The 21,090-nt window shown below is 46.0% G+C and overlaps 1 protein-coding gene across 5 annotated transcripts in view; it reads right to left on the bottom strand.

Moving 5' to 3' along the window:
• The window catches only part of COL15A1 (collagen type XV alpha 1 chain), a 268,400-nt gene that overhangs the window by 66,101 nt on the left and 181,209 nt on the right, over positions 1 to 21,090 (bottom strand). For all 5 annotated transcript variants that reach the window (XM_075921580.2, XM_075921581.2, XM_075921579.2 and 2 more), the window contains 5 exons: positions 20,878 to 20,913; positions 20,704 to 20,787; positions 11,463 to 11,528; positions 3,446 to 3,481; positions 1,652 to 1,714 (listed from right to left, as the gene is read on the bottom strand). In XM_075921580.2, the coding sequence (XP_075777695.2) occupies positions 1,652 to 1,714; positions 3,446 to 3,481; positions 11,463 to 11,528; positions 20,704 to 20,787; positions 20,878 to 20,913 (285 nt within the window). The remainder of the gene's footprint in view (positions 1 to 1,651; positions 1,715 to 3,445; positions 3,482 to 11,462; positions 11,529 to 20,703; positions 20,788 to 20,877; positions 20,914 to 21,090) is intronic.

The raw sequence follows: 21,090 nt of genomic DNA, 5'->3' as shown, positions 1-21,090 counted from the left end.
CATGGCAAGATAAAACAAAAACAGCCTGCTCCTAAGAGTCCTGAAAGAGAACCAAAACAATACAACAAGCCTTCACTCATCTACTGCCCCATGCAAAAGAGTAAGAGCATGAAAAACTCAGGAACCATAGACTTCATGCTCCCTTAGGCTGTGAGCTTGGAATAGTGGCAGGGAGCTTGTAAATGGGAAAGCTCAATAGCTCCCTGACTGCCATCAAAGCAGAAGTCTTTTCTTCTAAACATTTGGAGCGTGATGCCATCCTATTACCTTTAGCCAATAAATTTGAGTCACTGAGAGTCAGGCTGGAAACCCTTTAGTCTCAGCAGTGAGATGCTACTACAAGAAGTGCGCCCATTGAATTCAACAGGACGAATCACATGAATAATGGCTGCTCAGTGGGAATATGTAGTTCCCAGTGTGGCCCTAGCAGCTGCTCTCATCCACCCAACCACAGCCAAAACATCCTGAACAACCTGGTCCAACAACCTAGACCTATAACCGCAAAGTGCAGAAATGTGGTCACCAACTACTGTCCCAAGGATCACAATGACTACCTGAATGCTCACCTAAGTGCACTGCTATTCTACTTCATTGTCCCCACCACTTTAGATATCTTGGAATCACTCATACTTAAGTTCCCAAGAAGGTTGGCCTTGGTGCTTTATGACCATCATCTCCTGTTTAGTACAGTGCTATGAGGAATGTAACCCAGGCATCTGTAAGGGGTAAATTTCTCCAAATATTTCTTTAATGGCCCATATTCCCTGAGATCCTTTAGTCGTGTTGATTGAGATCAGCAGCCTTAAAAACAGCTGCCATTCTTGGCTCAGGATCATGAGAAGATCACTGACCCTGTGGTCAAATGCATGCCAGAAGATCAGTATACCATCTTTCATTCACCGGCATGTAATTTAACAGTTAAAGAGTACAAGTTTTGGTCTTGTTTGGAGAATCTATTTCAGACCCTCATTAAACAATAGCAAAACTGTTGCTGACAAGAAAGCAACAAAACAATTCTATAAACGACTTAAAAATGCAAAGGATCAGAAGAGTGGTCTTTTGCTTTCCTTCTCTTACCGTCCCCAAGGCTGCGGTAGCACAGCTGTTCCAGACCACCTGCTTTGCGGGTGGAGTGGAAAAAGTGAAGCTTGGCCCCATTCCTTTCCCAACCATGCCACAATTTGCCCACAATGGGCTTTTGCCATAGGCAGACTCCTCTGTCCCCATGGAGGAGGGACCAAGATTTGTTCTTCTATAATTTACTTGGCCCTTTTGCTGTAATTCCTTTTTCTTTCCTACTTCCCAGGCTGTTGGCATAGACGATCAATTTACATAAAAAGGTCACCTCAAACCCAACATGTTTAATGTTTATGCAGAGTCATTTTGACAATTATGCAAAATGAAATGTAGAGTTTCAGCATCGGTCTCTAAATTAGTCCCCAAGAGAATTTCAAGTTATTTTCTTTAATACTGATGATTTCCACTGAAATCTCCTTTGAAACTTCAGTAGCAACTCCTTAATATCCCTGTGGAAAGCAAAATGAAAACCATAAAAGCAACATAGCAATGCCACCAGATATAAAATGTCTAAAACATTTTTGAGCATATTCATCTCTCTAGTGGGTACGAGATGCTACTCATTCCCTCTTACCCGCTGTCCTTTTGGTCCTTGTAATCCAGTCAGTCCAATGTCACCTTTTGGTCCCTTGGGGCCCTAAAGGAGTAAAAACAAAAGTCTGTTTGTCTCTTTTGTCGGTGGTTTAGTTAAGAGCTTTTCAGATATCAATCGAAAATAAGTAAGTACATTTTGCTTAATTTAATTGCAGATAATTGGAGATCGAAACTTTGAATCGCTGCCATTTTAATTTCCCTAGGAATCTCCTTTCCCTACTTTAGGGCCACTGCTTTCTGCATCACTTAATTATAGTGAGTGTTCCCTACAGTAGTTCTGTGGAGAAAGTGACCAGCTGGCTTCCATTTTGTGTGGCAGATTTCCCTCAAAAGTGCACTGAAAACCTTCTTTTTATTCTGCAGAAGCTGAATTCCAGTTTCTGTGTTTCTCTTGTATCAATAAAGAAAAAAAAGTAATAATGAAAGCAGGATGGGAGAGACATTTAAGCCTTCACTATTGTTCTAGTAACAACTGGAGATCTTATATAACTTGTTGAATTAATTTCGAAAAGCTTGCCTATTCAATTTTTCCATTTCTATGCAGCCAACAAAACCCTGACCTACCTTTTTCTTACATTATTCTTTCTATAGATTTTGACAGGGATGGGGAACCTTCTTTGTGTTGGGGGCCACTGACCCAGAAAAAAATCAGTTGAGTGCCACAAACAAGTGATAACTCCCCCCCCAAAAATCCCTCACTGACATGGCCCCCGAAGCTCCTAAAAAATTAATATAACAAGCTGTATAAGTTCTCCAACTGTTACTAGAACAAGTGTGAAGACAAATGAAAAAAAGAAGGTTTTCAGTGCACTTTAAAGGGAAATGTGCAACACAAAATGGAAGCCAACTGGTTACTTTCTAAAATGCAAGGAATTTGGTATTGTATCATTATGGAAAATCCTATAGAATTTAATAAAATATAATCCTGCAGAGTTCTTTGTATCATCCTATAGAATTTAACAGGGTATTGGAGATCTTATACAGGGCATTGGATCCCTTTCATAGAATATTATAGGATGAGCCTAAAAATGTATAAAAAGGATATACACTTGAACCTCTTTAATCTGGCAATCAGGGTATGCTGGATTAAAGATTTTATCAGGCCAAGGAGGGCATGCGGGGTCTGGACATGAGAGGGAAGGGGTTGGGGGTACACATGGTTCTGTGCCCTGTGCCGTTCCCAGGCACTGTCTCCCACTGCTATGGGAGAGTCAGGGAAAAGCCGCAAGGGAAGCCCCTTGCTGACCTGCCATTCCCCCAGCATTAGAGAGGGGGAGCAGCAGTGCACAGAGCCGCTTCCTTGTCTGTACCATGAGTGTTCCCAGATCAGGGACAACCAGAATATGTAGGTTCAAATTTAATTATTAAGTGCTACAATTTAAAAAGTAATCTTTTTAATACCCTATTGATTTCATCCCTATTAATTTCTGTAGGGCTTTTCTGTGTGGGGTAAACATTTATCAGACCTGGTTACAGGTTTAAAGTATGGCACTAAATTGAATTAAATCAAATGTTAGCTATAGATATGATACATTTTCTATACTGAAATGGATGATGCATCCTTTAATTTCTATTGAACAAGTGTTTTCTTTTCTACAGTAATTGTAACGTGCTGTCTTGTTGTACTCAGATTTGCATTCTCCCATTTGACATTTATGAGCTTTGAGAATTTGTCAGGCTTTGTACCAATTTTGGATGGTTCCAAATGTTGAAACATTAATGAGCTCATTTCCATATTTTAAACTGATTAAAAACCTTAGAACATAATGCTTACAGGAAATCCTGGTAGACCGGGCCTGCCGTCTGGTCCCTGCAAAATGCAAAACATGTGAGTACCTATTATAGACTTGTAAAATGGATTGTGCAGTTTCCATGTATCCACTGGTTTGTGAACATTAATTATTTTAAAACTGTATTCACATGAAAAATACTTTGTTAAGGTAGGTATTAAGGCTGCAGACATGCAGCACTGCCCTGTGCTCTTTCCAGAACATTAGAGTTTAATCCTCAAATATTGGAAAACCCAAGAAATGCAGAGTTTAGGTGACATTTCTCTCATCGCACAGCCATATAATCTCTCAATGCTGCCCATTTATTTCTATCCTGAAGACAGCATGGTACTTTAACTTCTTCTTCCGTCACTGCCAGCCAGTAGGCAATAGTTCATGGACCTGTGGAGTTGGACAGAGCACAAACGGGGATCCATTGCATAGTGAATAGATGACCTGACTTGATTTGTGCCGGGTACAGAGAATATGACATATTTGTTGAGGGAAGTAAGGCACTGTTATCATCTCAGTTCCTCTTACCATCCCCAGGGAACCACGTTCAAGGCTGGATGGCTGTGCTGTGTGTGAAGAGTCACTGTATTATCGTCTTAGTCATACTGAGCTTGGCAGTCTACTTCCTCCATTGGCTCTTCTTCCATTTTAAGGAAAGATCAAAGCCTGGCTCTTCGCTACAGATAGAGATTCTTGGGTGGTAAGTCCAATGTACTCCAGCTCTCTGTACCCCTGGCAATGAGGCTACAGGCCCCACCTAGGATGACTAGATGTCTCGATATTATAGGGACAGTCTCAATAGTCAGAGCTTTTTCTTATATAGGTGCCTATCACTCTCCATCCCCATCTGATATTTCTCACTTGTTATTTGATCACCCTATGCCCAGGATACCTCCTCGAGACCTGTAATTAAAATATAGTATGATATGTTATATACTAGGGATGTTAGATAGCGTGTAATTTAATAGTCATGTAACCACATTCAATTTTGTTGGTTAGACGACTATTCAACAGTCCCCAGAAGTGGGACCAGCAGCCAGTAGGCTCCCAGCCCCACTCCTGGGCAGCCTTCTGTCACTTTGCACTGCTGCCTCTGTATCAGAAGCAGCAACGGGGGGTGGCAGGCGGAAGCTGGTCCACGAGGGGAGACTATTTAAAAACCAGCTTCCTACACAGATCAGCTCTGGCCTGCCACCCTGCGCTGCTGCTTCTGATATAGTGGCAGCAACATGGGGTAGCAGCAGCCCTTGTCCGCAAGGAGCTTGGATTCTCTTCCCCCCATCCCCGGCTCACTGCAGATAGAGCAGCCTCCCCTGTCCCCCAATTCCCCGTGCTGCTGCCTCTGATAGAGGCAGCAGTGCTGGGGAGGGAGAGGCAGGTGGCACCACAGAGCTGGTACGGGAGGGAACCAGCTTTTAAGCTGGCTCCCCAAAGCACTGGCTTCTGTCTGCCGCTTCCCCCCATTCCCTCTGTAGGAGACAGTAAGGAGGGGGCAGGCAGGTCCCCAGAGCTGGCATGCGCAGAGAGCCTGCACAAAAGCTGGCTCCCTGTGCTTATTAGCTCCCACCTGCCCACCTTACCCTCTACACTCTGCCTCTCTATCAGAGGCAGCAGTGCAGGGGTGGGGAGGCACCAGCTTCCGCCTCCCCTTTGCTGTCTCTGAGACAGAGGCAGCAAAGCAGGGTGGTGGGGGGAGGAATGCATGTAGTCAACAGGATTAGCCACTAACCTTAGGCATATCAGTTAATCATGTATTCTACACCTTGACATCCCTATTATATATAATACCTAGAGGCTGTGTGGAAAAACTTGCTTTTGCGGAAAAACTTGCCAGCTGTCTACACTGGCCGCTTGAATTTCCGCAAGAACACTGACTTCCTACTGTCTGAAATCAGTGCTTCTTGTGGAAATACTATGCTGCTCTTGTTTGGGCAAAAGTCCTTTTGCGGAAAGCTTTTGCACAAAAGGGCCAGTGTAGACAGCTCAGATTTGTTTTGCGCAAAAAAGCCCCGATCGCGAAAATGGCGATTGGGGCTTTTTTGTGGAAAAGCGCGTCTAGATTGGCATGGACGCTTTTCCGCAAAAAGTGCTTTTGCGGAAAAGCGTCTGTGCCGATCTAGACGCTCTTTTCCGAAAATGCTTTAAATGGAAAACTTTTCCATTAAAAGCATTTGCTGAAAATCATGCCAGTCTAGACGTAGCCAGAGTGTATGTTTCCTGCACAATATGGAAGATGAAAGCTACACAGCAGTTAGCATCTACTGTTGTGAGAAATGCTGGCCAGCACAAAGTGCTACTGTCAAGATTAGAGGGGGGCCATTGGATAAGGCAAGCAGAAAAAGGCTAGGAAAACACATATGGCAGGTTGCAAAGAAAAGGCTAATGAAGTCTGAAGCAGAACTTTCCAGAATTTCAGAAAGGATTCAGCCTTCGTCTGCCTTAGGTGTTCACAGAAGTTTGCCCTTTGACTTCAATCAGAAAAAATCAGCTATGTTCAAAACAAGAATTACACATTTACTTGGGTAACAGGAGCTATGAATACTATAGTGAGAAGGTGAGGCCTCCCCTCAGCCACAGATGCTGGGGACACGCCCCAAGCCATCTGGTGGGTGGAGGCAGGAGGGCCTTGCCCCGCCGGCCAGAAGCAGAGGGGCAGGACAGGAAGAGAAAGCATAAAAGGCCAGCTTTGCTGTTCAGCTGAGGAGCAATAGTCAGAGGCAAGAGACACTTCTGCACCAGGGGTGGAGGCAAGCACCAGGGAGAGCCACTGTTGCCCCAGGGATCAGCATTGATGCTGGGGGGCTGCTGCTGCTGCCCTTGGTGGTATACCCAGAGGTGCTGGAAGACTACTTTTGGGTCCAGGTACACCAGAGGGGTTGTGGTGAAAGTAACCCAGGGGAGCCAGGCAGTAGTCTGGTAGCTGGTGCGCCCGAGTCTGGGTCAGCGTGCTGTGGGTGGCTCCCCGCTGACCCACTTGTAGACAGCCCTACCACTGATAGGACCCTGGGTTGGAACACAGTGGAGGTGGGTAGACCCCACCCTGGAGGTGGGTAGACCCCACCCTGGAGATGGCAATACACCCCTCTACAGGCCAGGAGGACAGTTCGGCATCGCATGACCCCTACCTGGCCTAGTAGACTGTGATGTTATTCATCCCTGTCCTGCTGGGAGGCCAGGAACCCAGGCGGTTACTGAACTGGCTCTGTGTGACTGTGAGAGTAGAGCCCGGATTGCTAACTACCTCACCCCACCAGGAGGCCAAGGAACCTTGATTATTATTGAAACAGGTTATGTCTGATTGAAAGACTAGAGCCTTGGGTGCAAGTCACCCCACCCCACAAGCTTGGGGGGTAGAGAAATGGACTCTTATTGACCATTGTCCTGTCTGGCTGCGGGACCAGGGTCTGCATAACTGATTGCCCATCCCTACCTGGAGCCCAGGGAGCCAGATCCTGGTTGTTCCACCCTTGGGGGACTGATTCCTCTGCCCTGCTGGGAAGGCAAGGGACAAACCCCAACCCTAGCATAGGTTACAGGTTGAACCTCCCTGATCTGGCACCCTCCTGGGCCCAAACCAGGGAGTTTACTGGACCAGGGAAGGTCAAGGCTCTACTACCAGCTGTGAGCTCTACTTCTGGGCACCAGCCCCAGCAATGAGACTGCGTTCTCCACTACCAGCCTGGCTAGGGTTGCACTCCTGGCCCTGGCCAGCCAGAGATCTCTAGTCCAGCAATATCCATGGTCCAGCTGGACCAGAGAGTCCCAGATTTCAGAGGTTTAACCTGTACTAATTCCCCTACTGTAAGACAGATCCAGGAACACTGCAGTGAGTAGGGGTGCCCCCCCAGCCACAAATGTCAAGGCATAGCTACTAGTCTTACAGGACACTCAGTGAAAATAATACAAAGTAAACTTAAATTCAGGTCAGATAAATTGTTATAACAGAATACTCTGAGCACAAGCTTTTCCTCTGTGTTCTCCCTCCCTCTTTTTAGCTTCCCCTCCGCTGCACTGCCTAGCAAAAGAAAAATACAGTAAAATGCAGGAAAATAGTATAATTTCTGTAAAAATACTTGTTACTAAAGTAGAAGAATAAATAAGAAAATTTTTCATCCAACTGATGAGTTTAATTTTTCCAGAGTTATATATTTTATATTAGCCCTCCAGAACTCAGCTGTCCAAAAGCCACGGTATGCCAACCCTGGATTCTACCTTATCTTTTAGTATTGCAAATCTGCATGCAGAGGCTCAGGGCTGTGAGCAAAAAAAATCATGTAATTTAAAATAAGCTAGTTTTCTAGGAGGGACAGTATTAGAAATCTCATGTTTTTAGCAATTACTTCTGAAATATTTATCCCTGTCATGCACAGTATTATGCACAGAATGCAGCTACCCCCTTTCTCTATCAGCTCTCGGTCAGCTTTCAACACCAATTTAAGGTCTTGGTTCTAATTTTCAAAGCAATTATAGTATCAAGCCCAACTACATTGAAGTCTCAAGTGTAATCTATGAAGCACTGCGACAACTGCCCTCCTCTGAAGCAATTCAATCTCAGAACCCAGGACAGAGCATTGTCAGTGAAGGGATCCAGCTATGACAGAAACTTCTGGAGATTAGGTGAATCTAGCTTCTGAGTGGTTGTAGGAAATAGCGCAAAATCTTCCTTATGGAAAAAAAGTCTTTCCACCACAAAAATGACAACTTCTTCTAACCCAGGAGTGGGCAATAATTTGTGATGAAGGACCACCCCAAGAATTGTGTAGGTGGTCAAGGGCTGCACTTTTTCTGTGATATTAATGCAGGGGGTGCCAGGTCTGGGATGGAGCTTGGGTGCAGAAAGGATCTCATGTGGGGAATTGGAGTACAGGACAGGGTGTAGGGCCTGGGAGGTGGTTTGGGTGCAGGAGTGGATTCTGGCCCAGGGGAAGGATATAGAAAGAGGTGCAGGGTCTGAGAGAATTGTGCTGGAGACAGGGGCAGCATGCGAAGATTCCTCCCCTATGAAAGACACAAGCTTGCCCCAGAAGCCGGCTGCTTTGAGCGGCATGTGTGGGGGTGCAACAAACAGGGAGCCTGCCTGAAGATCCTGCTGGGCTGTGGATACTGATGACCCAGAGGATCGTGGCGAACCAGGTCTGAATGTTTGGTGGGCCAGATCCAGCCCACGGGTCCTGTTCTAACCCAATCTTCTGACCAACAAGAATCAAATATATACAGGAAAGAGAGGCATTAATACAGTTTTAAAATGTCAAAAACATCATCTTTCTGCTCCTACTCAAGACTGCCCTGTTTACGGATCCCAAGATCACATTCAATTTTTTGGCCACAGAATCATAGTAGGAGATCAGGTTCAGCTGATTAACATGACCCCATATCTTTTTCAGAGTTGCTGTTTCCCAGGGCAGAGTCCTCTCATCCTGCAGGGATAGCTTACAATCACTGCATTCCCAAATGTACTAATTTACATTTAGCTGTATTAAAAACACATATTCTTTGCTTGTGCCCAGTTTATAAAAAAACACACACCTAGATTGTGTTGAATAAGTAAACTTTCCTCATTATTTAATATTATTTTCCATTTTGGGTCACCTGCAAACTTTATCAGTGATGATTTTATGTTTGCTTGCAGGTCATTGATAAGGCTGCAAATTAGCATAAAGCCAAGTACCAATCCCTGCTAGATCCAGTTGGAAACAGACTCACTCAGTGATGATTGCCTGTTTAGTTACATTTTCAGATGCATCAGTTAGCCACTTTTTAACCCATTTAATGTGTGGCACATTAAAAAAACTAGAACGATATAAACATAATTAAAATGTCTTGTTGTATCAAGTCAAATGCCTTCGATAAGTCTATTACATCAACATTCTTAACTTTATCAACCAAATGTAACCACATAAAAAAAACCAAATTAATAGACCAATACTATTGTTCGGATTATACTTTGTTCCACATATACTTTTAAAAACCTTATTTTCCTTAACTCTGTTTGCCAGCGTGTCCCTTGGTTTCCCTCATTAATTTCATACCACTTTCAGTTTTTCCTCATTACTATCAACTTCACCTTTCTTCCATTTTTACATGTAGTTTTTGTGTTTTTACAGCTGTCTTGATTACTCCTCTAAAGAGTTTTTTTAATTAACAACAACAACAACAAACAAACAAACAAAAAAATCCCAAACGACAAAAACCAACCAACCAACCAACCACAGCCTTTTTCCTCAAATGTGACTTTTGGGAAAACTTATAAACAATATCCCATCTAATCTTTTCCATCCATATGCAGAATACATTTTTATGTGTACTAAGGCATGTGTAAATGTGCACCACCAAGACAAATACAAAACCTAGCTGTGGGTGCTCTGCTAATTAGCTGGATAGCATTTGAATTTCTCTGTTTATACTGGGTTCTTAAATGGTTCCCAGTCATTATTCACATAATGCTTACTTAGCAGAGGAGGGGGGGAGGGACACCTGCAGGGAACGGCAATAAGCAAATCTAAAAGTGTAACCTTAACCCAGGTCTGCCTTGCTTTGTATAAAAGCAGTGGTGCAAAGCAGCCTAAGCTAGTTAATCCAGCCGCTGGAGCTTGGAATCAGTACAGATAGGCATCCAGAACTGCAGATGCTTAATTGAATTATCCTAAACTTCTGTCTGAAAAAGACAAGCTCAAAATCTCATATCAATAGTTCTCTCATAAGATTTCCATCTCTTTCAGCCACAGGTAGAAATGCCATGAGAATAACTTCATTTTCAGTAGGTCAGGATTTCTGGTTCCAGCCTCAGGCAAAAATGCAAAAAATCTTATAACATTTCAGGACCCTAAAAAGAAAACTAACAAGCAAACAAAATGTCTGGTCCTAGATATGGATGCAACCTTAAGGGACTCTGGGCTTTTATTTGTATCTGCACCAGTTCTCTTCTAGTTAGTCAAATATCTATAGTTCAAGGCCAGAGTTTGGACCCTGTCTAGTTCCCTTCTTTATAATACAATTTACCCAAATGTAGGGAAGTTAATTTATCAGCATAGGATTCAATCCTGTTCTCAGGTATCCCTGTACACATCCCACAGAAGTCAATAACAATTGTGTGGCTGCGTCTAGACTGGCAAGTTTTTCCACAAAAGCAATTGCTTTTGTGGAAAAACTTGCCAGCTGTCTACACTGGCCGCTTGAATTTCCACAAGAACACTGACTTCCTACTGTCTGAAATCAGTGCTTCTTGCGGAAATGCTATGCTGCTCCCGTTCGGGCAAAAGCCCTCTTGCGCAAATGCTTTTGTGCAAGAGGGCCAGTGTAGACAACGTAGTATTGTTTTGCGCAAAAAAGCCACAATTGCGAAAATGGCCATCGGGGCTTTCTTGCGCAAAACCGCATCTAGATGTGTCAACAGGAGAGGTTCTTCCACCATGTCCATGTGACTTAAGTTGCTCTGGAGATGACTTATTCACACACATTATGCAGACATACAGGCTGTGTCTAGACTGACCAGTTTTTCTAGAAAATCAGCCGCTTTTCCGGAAAAACTTGCCAGCTGTCTACACTGGCCGCTTGAATTTCCGCAAGAACACTGACTTCCTACTGTCTGAAATCAGTGCTTCTTGTGGAAATGCTATGCTGCTCCCATTCGAGCAAAAGCCCTCTTGCGCAAATGCTTTTGTGCAAGAGAGCCAGTGTAGACAACGCAGTATTGTTTTGCGCAAAATAGCCCCAATCGCGAAAATGGAGATCGGGGCTTTCTTGCGCAAAACTGCGTCTAGATTGGCACAGACGCTTTTCCGCAAAAAGTGCTTTTGAGGAAACGTGTCCATGCCAATCTAGACGCTCTTTTCCGCAAATGCTTTTAACGGAAATCTTTTCCATTAAAAGCATTTGCAGAAAATCATGCCAGTCTAGACGTAGCCTGTGTGTGTCTGAGGAACAGGTATGTGGGCTTTGCATAGTACTTAAAGTATGAAGTACTGAAGTATAAAACAAATCTTTGCATTTAATAAAGCAGAATATACTCACTGGAGGCCCAACTAATCCTTTAATTCCAGTAAAGTTAGAAACTCCGTCCGTATCATTGAGCAGTAGCTAAAAAAATAAGGACAAAGAACAGGGTATAAATTGGTTCTCTAGGGTAGACATTTCTAGAAATGCACAGAAAGCCTACAGCATCCTATCACAACAATGGAGAGAGAAAACACAAAGCAGGCAATTGGGAACAGTCTATGCCTTTTCCTTTTGTGTCATGAATTTTGAATACTACTACTTTGCATTTTTATCACACCTTACATGTATAAGGATGCTTTATAAATATTAAAGAAGTGAGTACCTGTATGCCTGTGAGGTAGGAATCTCTACATCACAGATGAGGAAACAGACTCAGAGGGGTTGTGATCTGAGGTCATCCATGATTACCCTGTCAAGTTACTGCACAGTAAATCAGCTTCCGGCACTATAGCTCTCGAGGTGTCCACACTAGCAAGGCACTCCTGACAACTGTGCAGTTGTTGTGCTCTAAGTAAACTACCTCAACAAGAGACATAGAGCATGCTGCGCTCCAGATACAGTGCTTGGGGGGCACTGTGGACACTTAAATTGTTTGTTGCATTCTGACTGGCCTCTGGAAATGGCCCATACTCCCTTAAGTCCACTTTGGTCTTTGTTTTGAACTCGGCTGTCTGCTTCACAGGCATGTGCATATCTCTTCAGACAGCCTGCTTGCTGTTCTGATTTGCTCAGGGATACAGAGCAAACCATTCTCATGAAATGTTCCTGCTGTTGAGCACAGAGGCAGGAGTCTGTGTGAGTGTGAGAGTGAAAGACATTGCAGTGCAAAGAGTGAGGAGGGAGGTGGGCAAGCGGGGCTTGAGATCTCGGGTTTTTCCTCTTCGTCTGGTGCAGGAGGAATTGTTTCCTGCCACTCTCTGAACTTACACGACAGTATGCTGACATCCCCCAAAACACATGGTCTTCCCCCAACCCTACATACATACACACACAGTCACACTCTCCCCACTCTCCCTTCTTCTCCTGGACTTCTGTTGAAAAGCAGCTGTCAGTGTAGTAGGGTGACCATGGGGCAATGGGTCTGGGAAACCTGCATCATGTGATGGTGACTGCCCCATGGCATGGGCAGTCAGCAATGTAGGCAAGGGGAGGCACAACCTTACCAAAACTGCCTATACGCCTGACCGCCTAAGGCTGGGGGCGCCCACTCCAGACAAGGGAAATTCCCTACTGAGTTTAATGGGAGCAAAATCAGCCCCTAGTTTCTATCCTCCCGCTCTAGTCTGCATGTGGTCATCCACACAGTGGAGAAACTGAGAGCCCCATTAATGTGCTAAAGCAATTCACATCCTGTGTGACACCAGCACTTGAATTCCATACTGCCACCCTTTGTCATATCAGCTACAGGCAGTGTTTTGAAAATTGCTGTTTCAAAGAGGGGGTGTCAGACAAGGAACAGCAGAAGAAAAATCCTTTTTGATCATCATCTCAGTGGACTTTGTGTAACCTCTGAGCATACAATACATACAATGAATTGGACACACTTCAGATTTACTTCCTTCTAGGTGTGGTGCAGCCTCCTAAATGTTTTTGTTTTTTTGATGGATGCTGTTACCTGCCTCCTTTTTCTTCATATTCACAATATTTCCAAACATGGGTTCCAAATAGTAGGAGTTGAAATTTGTATTTAAGCTGAAAACCTATCTCTGCCCCTCCAGAGAGCAGCACCAGATGCCTGTGCAGGCTTGCTATGGCCTAGCTCCCAGTGTTGCCAAATCACATTGGTTCCTCTGCATTCCAGGCCCTCTGTGTCCCCAGAGAGGGGGCAAGATGTGTGCTAATTACTTCAATTACAGTAATAAAAGCATTCTGCTGATGCAATTGTTCCACCATATCTTTAGTTGGTGGCAGAATTCCAGGAGCCCTGAGGTTACTCAAGCCTTTGGAATTACTCAGTATTTAACCATTTGCTTCCATTTTAATCTAGAGACTATTGAAATCAATGGATTTTAAGTGCATTATGTGTGGAGCTTTTAGCTTTTCATCCCGTGGGACATTAAAATACTAGAGGCAGAATTACTTAAAAACACTTAATGTAAATATAACGTAAATTTGCATTGTATTTGCTGGATCAGACCTCTTTCTACAAAATGACCAAAATGTAAACATTTACAGAGTAGAATATCCTAAATGATTTATTTCATCATATTTTAGCATTTCATATCAGCAAATGACAACAAACTGGAGAAAAAAACCCTTTTGCTTTGGCTTTTGGATTGCCAGTGTGTACAAATCAGGAGGAATTCAGATGAAATCTGAACAACTGAGACTCTCGTTGGGAGATTATTATTAATAATGTCTGTTGCAGTAGCTCACCTGGACTTCAATCACAACTATTTGAGGCCCCATTGTGCTGAGCACTACATAACTACACACATAGGCCCTTCCCTAAACTGACTGTAATCTAAGGCACCTGGTGCTGCAACTGACAGATTGCAGAGACTGAGATGCATGAGGCTTGTATATTATCAATCTCAAGACCAGAGCCCAATTTCCTTCACCTTATGTCTATCAGGGATCTCTATCTGCTACACAAATAATAAAGTGTAAAATACAGGAAAAGAACACTGCTGTGAAGTTTCACCTTTGCATTTGCTTTAGCACTCAGTTTTAAATTGCCAAATGGATTGAAAAAAACCCAGCATGGTGCTGGCTTGTCTACTTACATTAGTTCTGCTCTGTGCCCAGTGCTACTGATTCTTCAAGAGGCTGAAATAGCTGTTCTTACCTAGATACTGTCATGCTGTACTCTCTAGCTAAGAAAACATCTAGGGAGCGAAGTTAATATGTCGTATACAAATACACCTGCTTTTATGGGACCAAGCATCACCTGGTCTCTCTCCTACATCACCTTATATAATCAACCTCCAAACTCACTGTTGATTCATTGCCTCAAAAAAAAAAAAATCATCCAACTAATAGTGCATTGGTTGAGAGATAAATGGAGAGAGACAGCATGTATTTTGTCTACAGGCAGTCCCCGGGTTACGTACAAGATAGGGACTGTAGGTTTGTTCTTAAGTTGAATTTGTATGTAAGTCGGAACTGGTACATATTGTAGGGGAAACTCTAGCCAAACATTTCTCCAGAGCTCAGTTTTATTCTCCCACACCTCACTTCCCTCAGTCCTTTATTCTCAAGCTGAGGTGTCTGCTGAGAAAAGCCGCTCCGCGTCTCCCTGGTCTGCTGGGGGTGGGGGGGAGGCGCTAGCGTTGCATCGCCCTGGTCTGCTGGGGGGAAGTAGCTAGTGCGGGGTTGCCTCACCCCGTTTGTAAGTAGGGATCCGATGTAAGTCGGATCCATGTAACCCGGGGACTGCCTGTATTTATAATTATAGTTTGTTGCATATGCATATAGAGTTGAATACATTTATTTGTAACCCTTTCCCTCACTTCATATGTCATCTATCATCCTCGATCACAAGGTGGGCATAATTATCCATGGGGGCGGGACATGATTATCGAAAGTAGGCATGGAAATGTTAAATTTCTTGCCTAAGGTCACCAGGAAGCACTGTGGCAGAGTTAGGAAGAGACCTTACATCTCTTGAATGTCACACCAGGGCCTATCCATTAGGTTATTCTTTCATCTGAAGTCTATTAAAAACTGCCAGAAATTAAAGTAGAAACTGGATGAAATACACAGCATTCATCCAAGGTTTTTGAGCCACTTTCAAGGTAACATCTCCTTTCTTGTCTTACAAAGAAGCCACTCAGATTCCTTTGGGGCTGTGGTTGCCTATATATGAGTGTGTGTTTGAGAAACTTACATAGCTCTCCTGAGTGAACATGTTTCCTGGAGTCATTCACAGCTTCTCCAGTCCCCAATGTCGTACCAAACCGAGTATACAGACTTTTGTAGTCATTTTAAAATTTAATTCATTCAAACCTCTAGGTTCCTTGATTTCTTTTAGTATTACCTATAATCTAAAAGCCTTAAATACACGAAGCAACACCCCATTGAAAATGTGTGCGTTATGAAAGGACGTGCGACTCTCTGTACCACCTTTGACACTTCTAGCATCTCTACACTAGCAAATTATTTCAAAATAGGTAAAATCGACCTCATAACTCTGGACTTAACAACATCAAAATAGAGTATCCTGACTATGGGGAAGCATCAAAATTAGTCAGAATGATTTCAAAATAGCACACCCACATGGACTGGAGTCTGCCTCAGACTTTGAGTCCCCAGAAACACTCTGGGGAGGGCACCAGGGGGGTGGACACTTCCTGTGGCTGCTTGGTCAGGCAAGCTGCGATGCGTGCTTTCAGGTGCTTATAGCCACATCTCCTACGCCACTCCTCCATTGCCTACCCCCTCATGGGACCCAAAACAGACCCAATGTGCTCTGGTTGCCTTTGCAGATGCCACAGTGCTCACACCATGGGCCGGAGCTGCTGCAAAGCAGTGCCAGGCTCATGAGCCCTGTGCTGCACCTCATGGTGCAGTACTTCCACACCACCCACATGCTTCTCCAACAGGATGAGGACTAGCCCCAACCAGAGGACCCCTTCTCCCAGGTCCTGGTGCTTCTGCTGAGGTGCATGCCCCTTGATCTCCTGGACACTGCAGAATGCTGCTTCTGGCCACAATAGGCCAATTCTGGCTGGTGAGAACGCATCATCCTGTAGCTATGGGATGACCAGCAGTGGCTGCAGCATGTCCACATGTGGAAGGCTACATTCCTCAAGCTCTGTGAGTTTGAGACACCCATCCGCATGCAGAAGCATGTCACCAATGCCTGTGGAAGCTTGCCATGCTGGACAGCTTCCGCTCAGTTGGGAACCAGTTTGGCATGGGGAAATCCAGAGTCAGGGCCATGCTCCTGCAGGTAGACAAAGCCATCAACCACGTGCTGCTACAGAGAGTTATCAGTCTGGAAAACGTGGACATCATAGTCAATGGCTTTTCTGCGAGGGGCTTCCTCAACTGCAGGGGGCAGGACGTAGACAGCACGCATGTCCCCATCCTGGCTCCCAACCATTGTGCCTCAGACTACATAAACAGGAAGAGATATTTCTCCTTGGTGCTGCAGGCCCTCGTGGATCAGAAAGGGCGCTTCACTGGCATCAGTGTTGACTGGTTGGGGAAGGTTGACTGATGCAGGCATGACGCCCGCATCTTCCAGAACTCCTGCCTGTTCCAAAAGATGCACACCAGCACTTTTTCCCCAGACCTGCACCATCAGAGTTGGGGAGGTGGACATGCCCATTGTCACCTTGGGCAATGCAGCCTAATTCTTGCTCCCCTGGCTCATGAAGCCCTACACGGGCAGCCTGGACCCTGCAAAGGAGCACTTCAACATCTGGCTGAGCAGTTGCCGCACTGTGGTGGAATGTGCATTCAGCCATTTAAAGGGGAGGTTCTGGAGTCTCCTCACCTGTCTGGACCTCAGTGAGAAGAACATCTCCTTCATGGCGGCAGCCTGCTGTGTGCTCCACAACCTGTGTGAGAGCAAGAGGGAGACTTTTCTGCCAGGGTGGGAGGGTAGAGGCTGGATGGCTGGGCAGGAGCAGCCGGAAACCAGCACCATACAGAGAACACATAAAGGGGCTGTGTTCATCAGGGGGGCCTTGAGGGAGAGTTTCCTCCAAGGCCACCTGTGAGACCCTTTCCCTTGCCTCTCTATAGGGGCCCCTGCATTCCCTCTGTGTGTGTCTTTCCTCTCCCACCCCTCCCTTCCTCCCACCTCTGTAGAGCAAATAATAAATCCTTCTTTTGTGGAAAAAACAGGACTGTTTATTGGGGGGAGGGGGGAAGGTATATACAACAGAGGAAGGACTGGAGAAAGAACCTGGAATGGAGTAGTGGGGAGGTTGGTTAGGAGGCTTTGGCTGCCCGAGAGGTCACACATTTTCTGGGGCCCTGGGAGCTCCTCAGGGGCTAGGAGGGGAAATCATGGGGGTGGGGTGGGGGGAGGTGGCTGAGGGCTAGCTCCATGCATGAGGCAATGTGCTCCATCACTGCGGTGAGGGAGGAGCACATGGCCTCGTGCTGGCATGCCAGCTCATCCCAGGCAGCTTTCCTCTGTTCCTGGTCAGTGGCATGCTCCCAGCACTCCTCCTCAAGCCCCCAGAGGAGGGACTGCAGGCAGGACATCTGCTCCCACATCAGGTCCTTGTGGGTTCTCTTCTGCCTGTAAATCCTGGGGAGTCGTGCAGATGGCGTGGGAGGTGGTAGACACGGCAAGCTCACAGCTTGCCCAGCTGTTAAGAAAACTTACAAGGGCAGTCACCCAGGAGACACTGTGTATGAAGAGACCTTCATCTCTGAGCCAACACTAAAGGTTTCAGTTCAGACGATGGTGATGTGCTTTAAGCAAAGTCATCTGATGCCGAGACAGTGGGAACAGTCCTGCAGGGGCACAAACGTTCCAGAGGAGCCATGCTATACCCACTGCTCGGGGACAAGCAGGCATTGGAAGGTGCCGGCAAGGCCAGGAGTCTGTGGGTGGGGGGAGAGGGGAGAATGGGGCAGCTCAGCATTCTACTGTGTTCTGCACATACCGGGTCCAGCACTGACAGCATGTCACAGAGAGGGAACATCTATCCCTGCCTGCAGAAAGGGGGGGGAGGGATGTTGGGGAAGGTGTGCGTGAGTGGCAGATGCTGCTTGCCAGAAAGAGTGTTACTGGGTTTCCCTCCTCTCCCCTTCACCCCATCCAGCAGGTTCCCATGCAGGGGATCAGTCTTCTATGCATCGCTGCACATGACCGGGAGACCCTGTGCCATGTGCGGCACTGCTGTGTGGTTCCATGACCTCAGCCTCTTCAGTGGTGGCTTGTTGTGGGAAGGTGTCCCACCGCGGAAGCTGGAGCAAGGCAGGCCCCTCCAGGAACCTTGTGAGAAGGCGTGCGGGGTTCCCGTGTGAGAGTGTGATGGGGCTGAGTGCTCTGGATTGGCACTCCAGGTTCGTCAATGTGCACAGGCTGTTGTGCAACCCACAGGCCGAGCAAGGAGTGTGCAGCCCCTTGCAGCCCGTTACCTGCCTCTGTGTGTATACAGGGAAAGTTACAATACTCACCTGATGTGCCTTCCCTGGGTTCATCCAAGGCCTGGGATGCATCCTGGGGGATGGGGTACTGGCTCCAGGGTGAAGAGCAGCTCCTGGCTGGCGGACATGGTCTGGCTGGCCTCCACCTCCACCTCCACCTCCACCTCCATCTTGTCCACAACCCCACCCTCTTGGAGACTGATGCCGGTCGTGTCCTGGCCGGACTCCACAATGACAGGGGGGTGGGGGAAGTGACCAGCCCCACTTCCTCGATGGCATCTATCTGTTCAGAGTAGCAGCAGCTGTGTGGTTCCACCCTGGAGCACCCACTCTGCTTCCTGCTCTTGTGGTAGGCCTGCTGGAGCTCACTGACTTTCATCTGGACCTGGTCCAGGGTCTGGTTGTGGCCTTTGTCAGCCAGGCTGGTGGTGATCTGGCTGCGGATGTCTACATTTTGCTTTCTGGCATGGCCATTTTGGAAGTTGGTCTCTTCACCCTAGACCTCGATGAGGTCCAGGATCTCTGCACCAGTTCAGGCTGGAGCTCTACTGCACCCTGGCCAGTGGCAGCCAAGGGAGCAGCAGGAGTGCTGGCAGTCATGGGAGGCTCTGAGGGAGCATTGGGGTCACTCATGGCTTCTGGGATGCTGTTGTCTCAAACGGGCTGGCAAAGCTGGCCATGTGTGACAAGCCCTTCTCCTGCAGCCTGGAGTTTTAGGCTTCCTCTGCAGGAGAAGGGGAGCAGTGGCGATCCCAGGTATGGCCAGCGCGGTCAGAACTGCAGCTGAGAGAGGCCTCTGGAGGGCAATTATTGTGAATTAGCAGCACAGGATTGTCCACACTAATGCTATTTTGAAATAATGCTTATTTTGAACCTGTTATTCCCCGAGGAAAGCAGGAGTACAGATTTTGAAATAACCAGCCTGTTATTTTGAAATAATGGGCTTGGTAGTGTGGATGCTCTGCTTATTATTTCAAAATAATGGTGGTGGGGGGGGGGGGGGAGGGAGCATTTCAAAATAACTCCCTAGTGTACACCAGGGCTTTGTGATACAGCTATTTCTTTGATTGGTATGGTGCACACCTGGTAGAAAACATGGAGGAGTCTAGGCACTACTGAAGTTTGATTGCTAGCATTGCTGGAATTACTGGGTATGCCTATACTCTTAGATATTTTTGATTTGCTTGTCCCAGCTGTCTCAGGCTCCTCAAGCTGAGGGTCTGTTTAATTATTGTGCAGACATCCAGGCTCTGACAGGAGTTTAGGCTCCAGGACTCTGTGAGTTGGGAAGGTCCCAGAACTTGGGGTGCAGCCCAAGCCTTAACATCTATATCACGATTCAATGGACCTTGTCCTCCAGGAGCCCAAGTCAGCGAACATGGGCCAGCTGTGGGTATCTAATGGCAGTGTAGACATACTCACAGAGGCATAAGAACATAAGAATGGCCATATTGGGTCAGACCAAAGGTCCATCTAGCCCAGTATCCTGTCTGCCGACAGTGGCCAGCACCAGGTGCCCCAGAGAGGGTGGACCGAAGACAATGATCAAGCGATTTGTCTCCTGCCATCCCCCTCCAGCCTCTGACAAACAGAGGCCAGGGACACCAATTCTATCCCCTGGCTAATAGCCTTTTATGGACCTAACCTCCATGAAATTATCTAGCTTCTCTTTAAACTCTTTTTAAAGGCCCCTTTACTTTATATTTGCTCTATGCTGTATTCCCTAGTTAATTTTTCCTGTACTTGCTAAGAGGAGCAAACACTGTTCTGTTAGTCTTCATTCATTTTACTGTCTTTTTGTCATGACAGGGTCATGGGTGCCTAGACTTAGTAGTCAGAGCCAGAGTCTATAGTCACAAGGAAGAAGTGGAGTCAACTGGGTCAAAAGAGAGGGAAGTCAAAAGGCTGCGACAAACCAAAGATCAGACCCATGAGTTGGGAACCAGAGTCAGCAGGCTGTAAGATGGAGGGCTAGAGTGTGGCTTTTCCCTTAAATCCTGCAGGTCTGGGTTTGACACACTTGGGTGATGACTTGAAATTATGATTGGAAAAATGTGCGTGTGTGGGGTGGCTAGGTGTAGACATTTATTACAGATTTTTCTCTTTCAGGACTGGATCTATGAACCGAACAGCAACACCAGCACAAGTTGTTCTTCACTGCAATATAGTCAAGTTCTTAACACTTTACAATGACACTTACCTGTGATACTGCTACGATTGGCCCCGGTGGTCCTGGTGGCCCTGGTGGTCCAACAATACTAGCACCATCCTGTCCTGGTTCACCCTATTTCAACAGTAGTAGAGATGGAAAGGCCATTTATTAAGTACCAGCTACCCAGCAAAAAATTCAATGAAGAAATCCATTTCATCTTACCTTGGGTCCCATGTCACCCTTCTCTCCTTTCAGACCCTACATGCAATTTAATAAAGGAGTGTTAACAGTTTACAAGGAAAATTTGTGACAATACTCTCCCTCCCACCAGCAGAGAATAATGTTCATGAAGGGGTTGATCCAAAGCCCAATGAAGCTGATGGAAAGACTCTGGATTGCAATGGATTCGGATCAGGCACTAAGCGTGTATTGGTT

The sequence above is a fragment of the Pelodiscus sinensis genome, chromosome 2 (genome assembly GCF_052426305.1).
Source record: "Pelodiscus sinensis isolate ZL-2025 chromosome 2, ASM5242630v1, whole genome shotgun sequence".
NCBI classification, from domain to species: Eukaryota; Metazoa; Chordata; order Testudines; family Trionychidae; genus Pelodiscus; species Pelodiscus sinensis.
This window is presented reverse-complemented; position numbering and strand designations above follow the sequence as displayed.